Raw genomic sequence first — 18522 nt, forward strand, 5'->3', positions numbered from 1 at the left:
CTTTCAATGGCTTCCTCCTCATATTCACTCCTGTTTACCAGTTGAAATATACCCATTCCTAGCAAGGCCCAAACCAGTATCTATAACCCAGTTTTATAAACTCTACTTTGAGACATAATGTTGCTTTTTTACTCACTGGTTAAAGAGCTCAACAGTGTGACGGCTATATAGGTAATGTTCAATTCACGAGCCAGAATGGTTCCCACCTTCCCCTCCCATGGGGCTGTACAGAACTAACTTGCTTGCATCAATAAGACAAGCTGATGAGTTGAACAAGGCAGCTGGGAACTCAGCAGGTTGTGTATTAAGTGTCGCCACGCTTAAGTGCTGCACACTTCAAGCAATGCCAGATATGGCAAATTCATCTTGACCGAAGCCACACATGGTCTCCAACATCAGCCTGGAAATCCTTTGGTGGAAATGCTAGTAAAACAGGTACATGAGTCACTAAGCATCTTGAAGAAAAAAAAAATCCCTCTCCATTCATTTCTTAAATGATTTAGAAGGCATTCCTAACCTATCAGAAGACAAAGCACTCTCCTTAGGAGCACTGCACATGTTGTATATGGCACTAATCAAGACAGAAACCATGCTAGTCCAAAACAAGTTACATTCCTGCTCAGTTTAACTACTGCTGAAGCCAGAAAAGCAGATTAGGAGATGGGGGAGAAGAATGAGGATGGAGTGTGTGGGGAGAAAATTCATTTTTCAAGTTTAATTGTCACAAAAATTGTTGCTTAGAACAAAGTATAATTTCTGAATGATTTAAGTGACAGTGGGATTGGGGTGAGGGATTACATTTTTGGCCAAATCTTATTGCAGTGATCCTGATGTTAGCCATTACAGCTTGCAAAACTATCCTTCTTTAGCAAGTCCCCTCCCTGCTCTGGGTTTTGGAAATAGCAAATCCCCCACTACTTGTATGCACATACACACTTGCACCGACAATTCTTTTGTTTTCATTGTTACCAGAATCCTCTGCTGATGCTTTCCACAAAAGAACCAGAAGCCAAGCAATGGCTAGACGGAGTTTCAGTCCATACATTAGAAATGGAGCAGAGATACCACTTCCTCCCATGACCAGCTCAATTCACTGTAGGTCTGTGGGAAATTGGTTTCCCCATCCCATGAATATTTAAGACATCAAAACTGTTCCTGTTCTACCAGAATGAAACCAAGACCTTTTAGAAACCAGAGAGACTCACCTTCACACGCTTGACTCAGCACTTCCAATAGTCTGGTGGTTAGGGTATTCAACTGAGATGTGAGAAAGTGTCATTAAAGCTCTTGCCTGCCTGACTTGGGTCAGTGCCTTAACCACCAGACTTCACAGTCAGTCTCTGTCCGTCTCTTTCTAACCAAATTCTGGACTTGAGTCAGCGTTCTTGTCAAAAATGGTATATCCATTCCACAAAAGTTTCAGTTGCATCAAAGCAGCATTTTCCAACAAGAAATTATTTTGTTAATCTATTCTCACCTTACTCTGTGTTTCTCAGAGACCACTAAATGACCAGTCAATAAAATTATTTTAATTTTTGTTTATTATTATTATAACAATGACAATAATGATAATAATTATAAAGTTTGGTACCATTTAAAACTGTGCCAGTAAGGATAGTCTGTTCTCTCTGGCAGTGTATCTCATTACCCATCACCCTGTAAAAACCCTTTAACCTGCAATCAAAGCAAACAACTTAACCTGCAGCAAGGGCTAGTTGATCAATCATGGTGCACATGCATGCGTTTTTTAAAAATAAGTTAGCTGAGTAACTGCAGCAGGCCCCTGGATAAACAGGAGATTAAATATCATGGTCTCTCACATTGGCCTCAAGCCCCAGTAGCACAGTGAAAACAAATATTCAGCACCAGTCTTAGGCAAAATGCCATCGCAAATGATCCTTTATCACTTACTGATTTCAGGACTTTACTAACTATTTAGTGAGCACTTCACACAGACAGAACATTAATTCTATGAAAATTAAGCAAAATTTACAACCCAGGCATCTTGATAACTAATGTGCGCTGCTTATAAAAAGCTTCTCAGGGAGACAGGACAGGATTAGGATTTCAGAGGAGCCACAAAGAGTTACAAAACATGCTGGAAAGGCGAACACAGTAAGACATGTTTTCATAACTCTAGGTTCAATTAAAAACAATGTAAATATTTTCCTGTAATGTTGGAAACAAGATCACAACAGCACAGTGTGAATGCATGAAATCTAAGAAGTGAAAAAGACTAGCAGGAGGAAAGGAAAAAATTCAGTCTAGTATCGCTGTCCCCTTCGAATGAAAAATCGCATGGGGTAAAACGCACCTTAAATACCAAGGTTTTCATTTTATTAATTTAAAGCCTACTTACCAGATAAGGACATTATAAATAAACATTTAGCAAAGGCTATTTATTTAGAGTCTGCTATGACTGCAGCACATTTTAATGCTCATTTAGAAGTGTAAGAACAGTTTGAACTCACTGACAGACAGTCATTTATCTAGCACAAGTTACTGACATATATTTGTAAAGTTTTGTTCAGTTACTTTGAAAGTGCTGCTGGGTTTTTCTTTTTAATTGCTCTTAGGTTATGTGACTAGTGTTTCTCTAACTGGTGAAACAGTTGCACGTTCAACAGAATTAATACCAACTTTAACAGTCAAGTGCTGAGGGTGTGGAACAAGCTCCCCCCAGAGGTGGTACAGTCACCCATCTTGGTGATCTTCAAAAAGTGTCTTGACGCCCATCTTGCTGGTGTCATCTGATCCTAGCAGTCTTTCCTGCCCAAGCGCAGGAGGGCTGAACCCAATGATCTTGTAAGGTCCCTTCCAGCCCCTAACATCTATGAATATATAATATAAAGACTGGGGAACAGGAAGCAATTTGCTTGCTGTATATAAGACTTAGAATCATAGAAAGATCAGGTTGGAAGGGACCTCAGGAGAGGTAATACAACTCCCACTTTAAGGCAGGATCAACCCCTTCTAAACTATCCTAGAATAAATGTTTGTCTAACCTACTCCTGTGATGTCTAAAGGCTTAAAAGCAAAGTTATTTTCTTGCATTATTTAAACTGCTTCCAAACAGTGCCACCTCTGACTATACTCCCTAAGAGAAAATTCAGACTGGTACAAGAGTGTACATTATGTAGGGTAAGCAGCTAACAGGACTATTTCCTAAGGAACCTACACAGCAGAATGAAAGAGTGTACCCACAATTCAGCATTACTGGGGTAAAGTGCCTGCAGCCTTTGCATTCTAGACATGACTGAAGCAACAAGTTCATATCAAATATGACCACAAAAAATGACATGCATGTATATTTGCCACACCAGCGCATTCAAAACGTTAGTGTTAAAAACTTTGTGGAAATCACCAAGACCTATCCAGGCCGGTTATATTTCTTGAATTACCAAGGTACTTCAAAAGACAAACAGGCTATGAAAAAATCAAGGACAAATTCAAACATAATAGGAAATTATAGACTAAGTGTAGAGGCAGTTATAAAATGCAAGATAAAACATTTAGTGCCAGGTTTGCTAATTTCACTGGCTTCAGAAAATCTGCAGAACTGTGAGTTACTGAAACAGTATGAGATCCACGGTAGTAAAGATTTTATAGCCCTAGTTCCATAACTTCCCTCTACTATGGACATAACAGTGTGACTTTTTTTTTAAGCTACAGTAAAACTAGCTGGCTGTTCAATCTATTTAGCAAAGTACCTGCAGCTATCATTTCAAGACAAGTGAAATATGGAATACAGCAATTCTCTAGTACCCAAAGAATTTTATTAAGAGTTAAATCAAAGCAGAACTATTGAACTGACCAACTCATTCTTCACTTAAGCCACATTTTTGTGCTGACTGGTCAGAAGACAAAGATTCCATCTATCTTCTTCCCCTGCCCTGCCACTAAAATTTTTGTTTCATTGAATCTTGCTTTCAACTCAACTACTTAAGCAATTTTCAGCTTTTAGCTCTTTTAAGGGAAGAGCTAAACTTTCTAACAAGAAAGTTTATCCCACCTCTCTAACCAACTGCAGAACAAAACCCACCTGCAGCTGCTTGCCTCTTTAAAAAAAACCTAACCAAACCAAACCAAACCCACATCCCACAGTATTCTCACTCTACTCAGAATCCATCCCTCAAGATGTGCCATGTCACAAAGCTGAAGTTTTCAACAGCATAGACAGCTACTGAAATCTGTAAAGGCTTTTTGATCCATCCAATCTGATCCCTTCCATTGCAGGGATAGTCACATCACTAAAATTACCATATTTACTCAAATACAAGATGATGCCCCCACCCCAATCACCATGGGGAAAAGAGAACCTTGTCCTGGATTCGAGTACCTGCCCCCTGGTACTCAGAGGCTCAGCTCTGGCTTTGGCCTCAGGCTTGGGGCTGAAGCTGAGCCACCACATACACTGAGAAATGTAAAGTGTTCCACCTGGGGACGAACAATCCCCTGCATACCTACAGGCTTGGCAACGCCAATCTGACCAGCACTACAAATGAAAGAGTTCTGGGGGTAATAACTGATCACAGTATGAGCCTGAACCAGCAGTATGATGCTGTAGCCAGCAGAGCAAAAAAGAGTCTGGCATGTATCAATCGATGCATCTCCCGCAAAACCAAGGAAGCGATTCTTTCGCTCTACTCAGCATTGGTGAGACTGCAGCTGGAGTACTGCATCCAGTTCTGGGTGCCACACTTTAACAGGGATGTGGAAAAGCTCGAGAGAATCTACAGAAGGGCCACCCATATGGTCAGAGGCTTTCAAGGCAAGCCATATGAAGTAAGCCTCAGGGACCTACGACTCTTCAGCCTGAAGAAGAGAAGGCTGAAAGGGGACTTGGTAGTAGCTTATCACTACAACACGGATATACATCAACTGTTCACCAGGGCACCCTTGGGGAAAACCAGGAGCAATGGTCACAAACTGCTGGAACATCATTTCAGGCTCAACATTAGGAAAAACTTCACAGCTAGGGTGTCCAGACTGTGGAATAAGCTCCCTCCAGAGGTGGTGCAATTGCCTACCCTAGAAATCTTCAAGAGGAGACTGGACAGTCACCTTGCTGGAGTCACTTGACTCCACCTGTCTTTCCTGCTTGGTGCAGGGGGGCTGAATCCGATCATTTTCCAAGGTCCCTTCCAGCCTACATTCTATGAATACCCTGGGCCAGAATGGCTCATTTGTTGGGGGACAGGGAATGCATTTGGTGGAAGTATGGGGCAGACCAGGGGGTTGGAGGGAGGGAAACCTGAAACCTTTCCTCTTACCTCCAGCTGTCCCCCCTGCTCAACCTTCTGCTGTAGCCATTTCCCTCCAGCCACCACTTCTCCCTGTCTGGGCTGGGCTGCACTAGGCTGGGGGTAGGCTGCAGGTGGGCAGTCTGCAAGGAGGACCAGGGGGTGAAGGAAGCAAGTAGTGGGGAGGCAGGCATAGGTGGGGGACAAGAGCAGGGGGCAGGCACAGGTACTAACATGGGAGGGACAAGAGGCAGGGGTCTGACCCCTTGCTGCTGCTTTCCCAGTGACAGCAGTGGGCAGGGAGGCCAATGAATTTAAGGCAACGTTCCACTAATTAGATTGTCTTAATGGAAAATTATAAGTTTGTTATAATTTTCCATGTAGAAAATCTAATTATTAAGGGGGTCATCTTAAAATTTGAAGTTGTCTTGGATTCAGGTAAATACAGTAATATCTTAACTAACCTGTTCTGAAATCACTGCTGTGTAATGGTGCCTCAGCCACTTCTCCTTAAAGTCTTGAGAAAATGTTGATGTAATTGTCATGCTCAGTTCCCTTCATTGTAAATTGAACTCCCTTCATAGAGTTCCCTTCATTGTAAATTGTAAGATATTGATTTGGGGATTTTACTTTTATATCCCAGATACATGCATCACAAGGTATGCAACAGCTATAAGAATAAAGACATGTATGATTATAATACAGACTCAACTCTCCATGGTTTCATGGGGACATGCAAAAGAGTCCATGACACCAATGAGCTCATCTGACCCAGTATCTACTACATCTGACACCTTGGCTATGCTACCCACTTTTCTGACATTAACCACAATGATCTCCAAGTTGCTTTGTCTGCCAGCTTTCCAACATGGCAGACAAAGCACTCATGTAGAACGTTAAAAGGCCAGTGTCACAAAGAATACCTAAATTCATTAAGAATCTTTCTTTAAGCAAAACAAGCAATTCTCATAGGATTATTCCACTACAGCAGAGAAAACAAAGTAAGGTATCAGCAGTACAGAACAAGTGAAGTAGCCAACCAATAGGATGCGTATCATAAATGCCTCCATATTCATTCAGCTCCATGTTCATGCTGCTGGGTCTTTTTGTTGACTTTGGCAGAGAGGATAATGATATATTGCTAGTCACTGTACATGACATAACAGGACTAGACAGAAACTAGCTCCAATCATTCTTCTCTACAAAAACTTGGGGTTGCAATGGATAATGGATTCTTGCTGAAGGCCCTTCACATTCAATACTAACCCCTTTCTTTGACACCTTCGTAAGTCCAGCAAGAGGCCTTCAGACTCACTGGGTTCAGTTGCCAATTACACACAACTAAGCATCTCTTTATTTGCTACTAATATCATTAGTAAGGTATCAGAGGCTTACAAGAAATTATTTTGCAAATGAAAAAGCAGCTGACTCAAGCTGAACCCAGGGAAACCCAACATGTTGCTGGTCAGAAAGGAGAAATATTTTAAGCATGTAACCCAGACATTTTCTCCTCTCACAACTGAGGTAACACAGGTCTCACTCAACAAAGTGGCAGAGAGCTTCTGGGTCCCTTGTGACTCTTCACTAAGCTTCAATGACCAAATAACATCAGTTTCTAAACATGCTTGTGTTCACCTCTGCTTTCCAGGAATCTTTGTCACTTCCTCCAAGACAGGAACTTGACCAGAGTCACAGGTGACTGGGGGGGGGGGGTGGTACGGAGGGGGTATGTAACCCTTCCTCCCCACCTCTCACCACCACTCAACGGGGCAGTTTTTTTACAGCGCGGGCCTGCGGTGTATTGGGGGTGGGGTGGGGCACTAAGCCATTGCACAGAAGTATAGAGTGGATATGGGGCTTTTGGTCGCCCCCGGGCCTGTCCACAAATTGTGCCCTCCCCAGACTCAGGAGGCACCTATCACCCCAAACCAGAGTGATGCATGCATTTGCCATCTCCAGGTTGAATCAATGTAATTCACTCTGTCTGACACTGAACATGGGCACAGTGCACAGGCTCTATAGCCAGTATAGTAGTAAGACACTGGCCAGTAAAGACATAGAAATGGTAGAGCCCCCATCATTTGAGAGCCTTAAACAGAACTGAACCCAAACACTTAGTTTTCTTTATGGAGCAATCCTGCATTGCAAAGGGCTTGGGGTGGGCATGGAATTGTCCAAAAAGGTTACTATTTGTGAACAACAGACTACACTAAGAGTTGAGCTGTCAGATCACCCTAAGAAACCCTGCTCAATTTAAGTGAGAGGAGTTGCCTTTAAGAGTCCCCATATATCATGAGCAAAACAAAAGGTGAATAAGTCTGACCAGAAACTCACCCACAATATCAACCACATCAGGCCGGATGAGTGGTTCTCCACCAGTTAGTCGAATCTTATCCACGCCTTCCTTTACGAAGAGTCTGGCAAGGGTGATAATCTCGTGAGTAGTAAGCAGCTCGGATTTGGGAGTCAGATGAACACCCTCCTCTGGCATACAGTACTGACCTGCAGCGACCAGTTCAGAAACATGACAAATGCAATCATCAGTAAAGGGCTGGATCAACCCTTGGCATCAAAGTGTTAGTGCACTTGGGAGCTGTTTGCGTAGCAACTGCCTATAACGTGTGGTTCTTAAAAACTGCTCTGCTTTGCAGAGTCAAACTAGAAACCCACAAACAAGGCAGCCTGCTTACTTTTTACACAACTGTCACTCACTCTTGAGGTTTTAAAAATCATGTTAACCATTGTACATTTTGGAAGGACGCTGCCCCAGGTCACCACCTAACCTAGTCTCAATACAGGACAGACCCTGCAATGGATAAGGGCAGGACCAGTCCCAAAGATCCATACAGACTTAGAGAGCTGGTCTCTCAGATATACAGATTCTGCCTGTGTGTAAGAATGTATAGTTAGCATGAATGTGTGTGATGTAGTTAGCATGAATTTGTGTGCTGGTGCTAACAGGCACATGCATAAAGCCCTTTCACTCAAAATAAACCATTCTTGTTCATAATTGGCCAGATCTTTGAATTAGCTCCCATGTTCTCTCATCTCTTCAGCAGCTCAGAACACTTACCATCTCTTCTGACCCTGTATGTGACTTCATCAAAATGAGATACGCAACAACAGATAACTGAGTCAGCTATAGCAAACCTAATGCAAGTTTTGGCCGATAAGCACATGCTCCTACATCCCATGGGGTATATGAACTTCACCAAGACAAGCAGAGTGAAGACAGGCAGACTTACATCTGAGGTTGCATTTCTCAGTCAGGGAGATCCGCAAGTAGTTGTGCTGACGTCCAAAGCGGTCAGTCAGGAAAGCAGAGAAAGGGGCCGCATGTTCCATCAGGAAACCTTTTCTCCTTGTGCTTGACAATTCCTGAGGTGAAATAATAAAATATTTAGCATTTGTATAGCTGTCTTTATTTTCAGTTCACTGAACAAATATTAACGGAGCCTAAAATAACTAGAAAAGTATAATCCTCATTTCCACAGAAGGGGAGAAAAGCAGCCAAGGGCATCTGCTGAAAACCAAGGCAAAAAAAAAAATCAATGGAACAGTTATAGAGTTTCAGGGAGTTCAGTTCTCACCCCTTACTTAATTACACAGTACTGTGCTTCATTTTAACAAGAAAGTTCTTCCCCACTTTATTTTAAAAGGTAACCATTTTGTGTAGCAGCTGATTGAATACATTTCTGCAGGGTGCAATACATGGACAATTTAATTCCTGAAAATTATACACAGAGAGAAAAATGTATTCCTGAAAGGGTGATCCAGACAGTTTGCAAGTCTTATTGCAGCTTTCAACTGGATCAAACCATATACAATCCTTTCATGTATTATGCCGTATGGCAGAACTAAATTAAAGTAACAGTACAATATACTCCTCTGCCTGCCAAGGTCCAAGTACAAGGCATAAGGTCCTATCCACAGTGACAGCAGAACTGTGTCAGCTCCAACTGAGTTTCAACATAGCTATTCCAAGCAGATTTCTAGTATGGTTTTCATGCCAAATGAAGAATCAGATTTATGACCCTGAATTATGTAAGAAAGCTTGTACAGCAAAAGCGTTGTTATCTGGCACCCGTGGGGAATGGGGGGTGCCAGATAACCAAATATGCCAGTTACCTGAGAGGCCCGAACAGGCGTCTTTGCCTGTTCAGGCCGCTGCCTCTCTTGCCAAATCTGGTGCACCACTGCCCCTCCCGCTGCAAGGGATAAGGAGGGGGGCAGAAGAGAAAGGGGAAAAAGAACTGTTATCGAGGGGGATTGGCAGCGCAGGCTGCTTTGCCCAAGGGCCGTGGGGGCTTGGCGAAACCGGAAGTGTCATGGTGGGAACTTCCAGTTTTGCTTTTACCTTACTGTGCAGGCCGGGAGCAGTCCGAGGCCCTTCTTTCGCGCGGCGAGCTGTGGCCAGCAGCCCGGACACGCCGGGTCGGGGAAGGCAGGCAGCACGCTAGAATTAGGCACGGAAGCTTAGTGGTTGATTAAAGATTATTTTACTTACACCGAAGATGGTCGCGGTGCAGGCAGGAAAACTTGCTTGAGTTGCAATTACAAAACAGAACAAAACAAAACTCGAACCTGCAGGGCAGAAGAGTATGTCGCAGGGGGTTTTCGGCGACGGGAAGATGCAAAAAACGAGAGTATGTCACAATGGGTTTTCGGCAACGGGAAGATAAACCTGCAGGACTCAAACCCGGACAGAGCTCTGGATACACTCACATGAAGTTTGCTAGGCTCCGTGGAACTTGCGCGCAGGGAAGGGTACCTCGAGGGATCAGGCGGCGACGGGGAGAGGCGAGAGGCTGATCAGACCCCTGTAGCCTTCTTGAAACATGCTGGGTCCAATAGGCTCCACAGCGCTTAGAGATCTTCATGAGACGTGAAGTTCTCTTCCTCCTGATAGTCGTGGAGTCCTCCAACTTGGGCGGAAACTGCTCAAGCCTCTTATACGGCTAGCAAGCCAATCGCTAGCCGCCACGTGGGAATAATTTCATCTTTGGTGTAAGTAAAATAATCTTTAATCAACCACTAAGCTTCCGTGCCTAATTCTAGCGTGCTGCCTGCCTTCCCCGACCCGGCGTGTCCGGGCTGCTGGCCACAGCTCGCCGCGCGAAAGAAGGGCCTCGGACTGCTCCCGGCCCACACAGTAAGGTAAAAGCAAAACTGGAAGTTCCCACCGTGACACTTCCGGTTTCGCCAAGCCCCCACGGCCCAGGGCAAAGCAGCCTGCGCTGCCAAGCCCCCTCGATAACAGTTCTTTTTCCCCTTTCTCTTCTGCCCCCCTCCTTATTCCTTGCAGCAGGAGGGGCAGTGGTGCACCAGATTTGGCAAGAGAGGCAGCGGCCTGAACAGGCAAAGACACCTGTTCGGGCCTCTCAGGTAACTGGCATAGACACAAATTTGCATGCGGGTGGCAGTGTGCATCTCCTCTCTGCAGCTCAGAAATGCACCCTGCAAAGAAAGCTCCGAGTGGCAGGAAGTAATTTAGCAGTGCCGAAGCGCAAACACACCAAATCACACCCTTGGGTTGTGACACTTACAAGCCGGCATGCCAGTTAATAGAGTGTGCCGGCTTGTAAGATGCTGGATAATGCGGCTTTTACTGTACTACGTTAAAAAGAGCTAATCTCCAGCATGCTGCAGCTAGCATGATTTTCAGATAAAAGTGCATGAGTCAGAGGAGCAGTGCTAAAACCTTTCATAGTATTATGAACATTTTAAACAAGTTGCAAACAATACCACAGCGCTCTCTTTTCCTTGCCTATGAGGAGATGGTCTAAGAGAGCTATAAGCATTAAACAACAGAGAATAGTTAATTCCAGGATGTAACACTAGCAATGGCCCCCGCTTCATGAACCTCCCTGCATGATTAAAGGAAGTAACCCAGCACCAAATGCAGGTGGAGAAGTACACATAGAGGTGTGTAGGACTGAACTTGGAGAGAGCAAATAGGTCTGTATGGGATAGGCAAATCTGATCTCAAATCATATGAATAATTAGCTGGCAAAACATATTGATGAAAACACACACAAGCCACTTAAGACATTGTATACTGGGTTAAACTTAGCAGCAGGCTCAGGCCACCACTTTGTTTATGGGGTTATTAAGATAAGCTGATGAAGAAAAAAAAAACAAAAAACCCCTAAGAAACTAATCTTGGAAATTTGTTTTTTTCCCCAAAGTAAATGAGCTGCAGCTGTTACTTCTTAGAGGGCTGACCTTTCTCTTAAGTATTCAGAATGAAGCAAGACTTGTTTGTTGATGGGGATTAAGCCCTTAGAAAAACTTCCAGAAATACTTTAAAGATAAGGAATACTAACAGTTAAGTAAATATATTAAAAGTGACTGACCAGACAATTAACAGAGCAACTCATTAAGAAAGAGTGCTTTGCTAGACTGCATCTGCTCACACCTGCAAGTTCCCCATGCTATTTTTGCATATGAAAGACTAGACTATTACCTTTGGCCACAGCAGCAGGTCTCTCTTTAAGGGGTTCAAACTCTCACCTATGTGCCTTAGAAACGCCTGCATGTTTTTAGCCACCTAGGTAGGTGGTGAAAGATGCTAATCTCAGTTCTGACATTAAATCTGGACACTACTGTAATCAGTGGAGTTACTCCAAATTTGTATCAGCAAAAATGAGTGCAGATCATGGCCCATAGGCTTCAGAAGCTTGGAGGATAATTGTCTAACTTCACAGTGGGCACATCTACATGAGATGCTAAATGCACAGCAGGCTATTTCTACTAAGCATTAGTGCAGCAGGCAAAAACTGTGCTAATGCACAGCAGAAAGTCTACTGTGCATTAGTGTCACAAAGAAGTGTGCGCCAGTGCTATTGTGCAGTAGCACTGATTACGGAGCATTAAGTTAGTATGTGTTATTACAGGTACTAAATGCGCTGTAATTATGGTGCATTAACGAATGCCCAGCAATAAGATATTCCCATTAATATTATTTCTAATTCCCTCTGTCCTAGGATACATTTATTAATAGATTGTTATTAAGCTTAGGACAGGTTCTCTTCACATCTCATTTCCATTGTTCTAAGTGAGTAATATCACTATATATTTGAAATCTATTTAAAAAAAAAGAAGCTCCAAAATCAATTCTGTCTTCATGGAAGGTGCAGAACTGAACCATTTCTGGCAGTGTTGACTATTCCCCTTGCTGAAGGGTGGCTGTAAAAAATTCACTTAGCAACACTGAGTCCTGTTTCTAAAGAGCTCTATCGCACCACCTTCATTTAATGAGCCTACTAGTGATATTTTTCATGAATGCTTTGGAGAAACTGTTTTCCTTGGGTTAGCTGCAAAACAGAGGGTGCAGCAAAATGAGTGGAGCCTCTTAAGTATTTCAGTTTCATTAGTGCCAGAGTTTAACACAAATACATAAGTGCAGCGCATGAAGACCAAGCCAAGCCTGTGTGGCTGGAAAACAGAGGAACAATGACACAGTAAGAGGGACAGAAGATAATTAAAGGTGCACCGATACTGATAACCAATTTTTTGGGAGGCATATCAGCCGACACAATCCGATTTCTGATACAGCTGCGTGCAGCTGATAAGTCTGTTGTGGTGAAAGGGGAGGAGAGGGGAAGAGGGGCGGGGGAGGGAGGGGGAGGGTAGATCAACACCTCCCGCAGCTGCAGCCCAGCCAGAGTTGGGCAACCACAGGATGGAGCCACAGCTCGTCCGGGTGGGGGGGGGGGGGGGGGGTGCGTGTCCTCGGATCTGTGCTGGGTGGGCCAGGAAGGCTGCAGTGCTGTGCTCAGGGCGGGCAGAGATGGCACTGGAAAGAGGAGTAATGGGGAGGGGAGAAGAAATTTCGCTGTAGCCATCCCACAGCCCTCTCCCAGCGCTGCCACTGCTGCCCCGGACAAGCCATGGCTCCATCCCACACCTGCCCTGCCCTGGCTGGGCAGTGCCTACCCCAGCCCCAGCCCCACTCCCTCCCTCACCGCGGGGGCACTAATCTGCTCCCCCACACATACCTCTTTCCTCCCCCTCCCCTTCCATCACAACTGACTTATCAGCTACACGCAGCTCTCCACACTGCCAGGCTATGCTCCTCACTGCCTGCATGTTGAGCACATGCATAGGCATTTATCGGACAAATTATCGGCCACATCAGGACAATTTCTGATATAGTCAATTGTCTTTATATTGGTGCAGATCTGATATCGGACCAAAGTATCGGTGCATAATGGAGACATATGGCATGAGAACTACTTCAAAGCCTGCAGGTTGCCATCTATTCCATGCCCACATAAAGAGAAGTGTCATTTATCTGGAGCTCTGCACTTATGAACTGCATTTGCGAAAGAAACTCTCATTCCTCCATTAGTATCTAAATAAAAGGATCAACATTTTCAAAAGTGACTAGAGCCTAAGGTTCTTTGTTTTTCTGAGTGCCCATAACAACATCCCTCAAAAGGGTCCCCAGAAATTACAGGGCACTCACCCTCTGAAACCTCAGGTCACTTTGGGTGTCAAGCTGCTCTGTCTTTGTGGACCTTTCTGGGGAACTGACAGACATGTGTACTTCCAAGACAAAATGAGCAGACCAAGGACACTAAATAACAGCCTCCTGTAGGAAAGTGTTCTTGCTCCGACCGTTTTCAACACTAATAAGTGATATACTTGCTACCTCTTTGAGGAAATTTGCACATGTCGATGACCTGGCACTAACCGCACAGGCAAGGACCTTCAAAAAGATTGAAGACATGCTGACATTAGACCTGTCAATAATGGCAGAATATTTCTGCAAGTGAAGGCTGTGACCAAATCCAACTAGAGTCCTTCATCTGAGTGTTTTACCTCAACAACCACAAAGAACATGTTAATCTCAATGTCACCTTTTGAGGAGAAAAATTACAACGCGATCCAACTCTGACCTACCTATGAGCAACACTCGACTGTACCTTAACCTTTCGTAATCATCTTCAAAAAACAGTTGTGAAGATCAAGAGTTGGGTGAACGTAGTGCAAAAACTTGCCGGAACGAGCTGGGGTGCCACTGTGGGAGTACTCTGCGCCTCTGTTATGGCACTGGTATGCTGCTGTTTTCTCAACAAGTGAGTACTGTGCACCTGTCTGGGTTGCTAGCGCTCATGCCAAATGCATGGATGTTCAGTTAAATTCCACAATGCGTCCTACCACCCAAAATCTGAAATCTACACCAATATACAATGATTACCAGTGCTGGCCAACATTGCTTCTCCAGACATTCACAGTGATGAAGCTACATACAGAGAGGTTGTCCACACAAATGACAACCCAGACCTCCCCATCCAGAGAGGTTTAAAGAACCTCCTAGCTCAGTGGTTCCTAACTCCGGGTTGAGACCCAAATGAGGATCGTGGGGGCAATGCCGGTAGTGATGCACAGAAAAGATGAGCCACACCGTTGCTGGATGCTCCCCCAACCCTGCCGCCACACTCCGCTCTCAGCAGCAGGGTACAGAAAAAAAGCTTGGGAACCACTGTCCTGGCTCAATCCTTGGTCTCCTGGAAACCTTTGCAGACACATGTACAAGCCCTTGTAGGACACGACAGTCCAGGCAGCTTGGACAAAAGTATGGAATGAAACCACCATCTGGAGTAAAATCTAATTTCTGACCCAACAATAAAGCCTCCTGGTTTTGACCTTCCATGAAAAACATGGAAGGTTCTAAATCAGGTCCGAACTGGGCATAGCCACTGCGGTCACTTGATGCACAGATGCTGTATTAGGTGTTATGCAGAAAGTGACTGTGGCAACCCCAATCAAACTACAGACCACATAACAACACTCTGCCCTCTACACAAATTTGATGGTGACATTGCAAAGGTATATTCCCTTTCCTCAAGAGCATTAGACTGGTTAACTAACCTTAAACTGGAGTTATAATTGCTGCTCCAAGTCACCCATACGAAAGAAGAAGATGAAACACTCCAAAGCCAGGACCCCCTCAAATCACTTCTTACTGCTGAAAAATCTCACTCATGGTTTCTATTTAATATCTAAAAACCAAAGATATTGGCAAAAAGGACATACAAAACTTGGATCAAAAACTTGTGTTTTGCAATACTTTTTTTTTCTTTTTGACTAATAGGATTTTAATAAAAAGAAGCATGCACTGCAAATTTTGTTGGACAAGAAAACCAATTGAACTTGTTCTTCAAGTGAAACTGGTTGAATTAATGGCAAAGTCTACTTGAAAGGAACATTACTTTTATATAAATCTATTAACACCTATGAGTGGTAATACAATATGAGAGCTCCATGCCCATTCTCCACCTCTTATCCTATAATTTGCCTAATCATCTAAGCCTTTGGCTAAACCACAGTTACCGAGAATAAATTTGCAATGACCACAGACAAACCAATAGGTAAGATTTTTTTGGACACTATTGATTCCTGTTTGAAATCTCTGGGCTTATCTTGTGAATCACATGCAAACATTTTCACACCTCACCCTGCTAAGGAGGTTGCAGCATCTTGGTTGAGAATCTCTGTTCTGTAGCTTCTCATCCTATGCTCTTCTTAAAATTTGAGTTTTCTCCAATAGCCCTAAGCAAGGTGAATAGCATAAGAACTGTTCTATAATTTTTCCATAATCAAGAACTGAGTGAAAGCTGAGAGCTGGCATTTTCCGAGGGCTGCCTCAAGTCTAATAAAGTTGAGAACCACTGGCCTACCATTTGCAGTACTCACACAGGAAGCATGGCGACTTGTGTTGATCCATTTGAAATCTCTGGGTTTATCTTGTGAATCACAAATAGGTGTTTGCACACCTACCAATGCTAATATTTTGCAGCACCTTTAGAAGGTTCTTGTGGCACCCTGGTTGAGAATCATTGCATTAGGCTATTGGATAAAAGGCAGGCATGACCATTACCTCTTCTTTCTGCCACCAGTTCTTTTAAAGGATACCTGTAGGCACCTGCCCTGAAGGGTAGGCTCTGGGTTGCAAGTAGACAGATATACTCCCTGCTCCCCAGATCTTCCCACAGGCCATGTTTGACACCCCTGCTCTAGAGAAGTGGAATTTTAGAGGCAATTGCATGCATGGCATTTCCTACTGGCTAGTTTGCAGCAACATGCTGCTCAGCCTACCGGTTTTCTGAACCTCCTCGCTCTCTCCATAAAATATATATGGGACCTAAGAGTCTAACTTGAAGCTTTGGATTTCATTCTGGTAACCAGGCACATTCAGAGTTGTGGCACCCAGTCTCCCTTTAGATAGACCCAATCTAACAAATGCAATTCTGAAAAATCTCCTTACCATGAAGGATTCAAAAGCCACGAGTCAGATAAACAAAACAGTATGTTTTCTAGGTCAATTTTCAGCAGCTTAAGTTGTGTGCTTGTTCTGTCCTGATTTTTGAACTCCTCGTGCCACCACTTGCTTGTCTGCACAAGAATAAACACTTGCAACAAAGCTCCCATATTTATTAAGTTGATTTTGGCCCTTGCTGCAGATGCTCTCATGCTGCATGCACCCATCAGCCTGTGCAGCAATCTGCTCTGACCATAAAGCACTTGCCTCTTCAGAAGTACACTCTAAAGCAAAGGATTTTTGGTTGGGAAACAGATTTGGGTAAACCATGGAGCTCATGTTTTCTTCATAACTGCTAGCACTCCCTATTCATTAGCTTGTTACCATACTCCTCAAGAGAGATGGAATGATATTGAAGAGAGGGTGAAGGGGAAGGTCTGGGGAGAAGAACTAGTAGTGGGGAAAACAGCCTTCCACTTTTAGATTGCAAAGTTAAATCCAGTCTAGGCTAGTTATTAGTATCGAGTTATTAGTAACTGACAGCTATTCAGGAACATGCAAAATGAGTTTAGTTGCTCTCAATCACCCATGGGCACCCATATTAAAGGCACCCATATTACCAAACACTCCACCCTAACTGACTGACTAGCATTCTTGGCAAGAACAACAGAAAAACCAAGGATTAAAGCATTATCAGTTGTGAATTACTTTAATCTCACCTAGAAGCAATCCTCTAAGTGATTTTCAAACTTCATTATACCATGATAAGTCATCACGGGTCCTGCAGAGAGATTGAGGATAATGGCAGAGCTAGCCAAGAGGAGGTATGCCATCACTGCCAGGCTGGATTGCCTGGTTCCCAGTCAGCTCACAAGATAGGGGTAAGGGTGCCACAACAGAAGAAGTGATATGAAAGGCTCCCACAATTTAGGAGGTTTGAAAACCACTGCTCTAAGTCACAGCAGAAACAAGATAGCAGGACAGTGCTGGAAGAGCTTGCGCTACCACTGGCTGTGCTCTCTACCTGGTCTGCAAACAGAACTTCACACTCCAGAGCTGTCAATCCTACAATTAATATTAGCACAAAAAAAAAAATTAGGTTGGAAGATGATGCTGAAATTTTTTCTTTTTTAATAAAAAGACAGTTCTTCCTGACATGTTCCGACAAGTTGTCAATGCCTTCACGCCTATCAGCCTGGCTGTGACTTTCAAAACAACTTTTCTCCTAGTACAGCAAAATCAGATTTCACTACAAGAAATATTAACAGCTATTTGGGATACTATGTAGTAGGGCAGACAGGACTGGTCAGCAGAATGGACTCCCAAGGGAAAAAGTACTCGAGGGACCCCACAGGCTGGGCTTCCACTGCGAGTTAGATAAAATGTTAGTGGAAATGAAGAAGCTGTCAGACTGAATGATCCAACTTGTCTTTTTCTGACTCATAACTAATTTAATATGATACAGTCTTAAAAGTCAAAAGACATAAGGAAAATATAACAAAGGCAGAGAAAGCAGCAGGACAAGAACAGACTCTGGAGGTTATTAGAGGCCAGAGTCCAGCCCTTTTTGGTTTCTGACAATAAATGGGAATATTTAGGGAAAGGTTAAGCATGGCACAGTTGGTATAATTCACCTGCACTCCATCTGCAGTGGCATCTGTGTCAAGAAAATAGTGCCTAGAGCACTTGTTCCTATCAGCTAATGCAGCAGTTCCAGAGGCAACCTGGAAATAAAGTGAAGGTGCAGGCTGAAAGTGTGCTAAATGGCTGAAGTACCAGGACAACATCCAAACTGAGCAGCATGGATAAGAACAAGGATTGAGAAACAACCCCTCATATTAAAATATTTGGTGCACACTTCCCTGGACTCTAGATCTGCTGCATGCTTGTGCAGCTTCATCCATCCTTCTACAGGACTAACTAGATGAGCAAATCCAGGCACAGGGATTCTTCCCAGTCACCTGGGGAATGAAACTCCATGGGCAGGAACAGCTTCTGGTATCATTGGTC

At 43.7% G+C, this 18522-nt stretch overlaps 1 protein-coding gene across 3 annotated transcripts in view; it reads right to left on the minus strand.

Annotated features, from left to right (window-relative positions):
• MOCS1 (molybdenum cofactor synthesis 1) overlaps positions 1-18522 on the minus strand; it is a 60094-nt gene that overhangs the window by 37799 nt on the left and 3773 nt on the right. For all 3 annotated transcript variants that reach the window (XM_019483070.2, XM_059717061.1, XM_059717070.1), the window contains exons 2-3: positions 8489-8621; positions 7578-7745 (exon numbers count right to left, since the gene is read on the minus strand). In XM_019483070.2, coding sequence (XP_019338615.2) covers positions 7578-7745; positions 8489-8621 — 301 coding nt within the window. The remainder of the gene's footprint in view (positions 1-7577; positions 7746-8488; positions 8622-18522) is intronic.

The sequence above is a fragment of the Alligator mississippiensis genome, chromosome 1, assembly GCF_030867095.1.
Source record: "Alligator mississippiensis isolate rAllMis1 chromosome 1, rAllMis1, whole genome shotgun sequence".
NCBI classification, from domain to species: domain Eukaryota; kingdom Metazoa; phylum Chordata; order Crocodylia; family Alligatoridae; genus Alligator; species Alligator mississippiensis.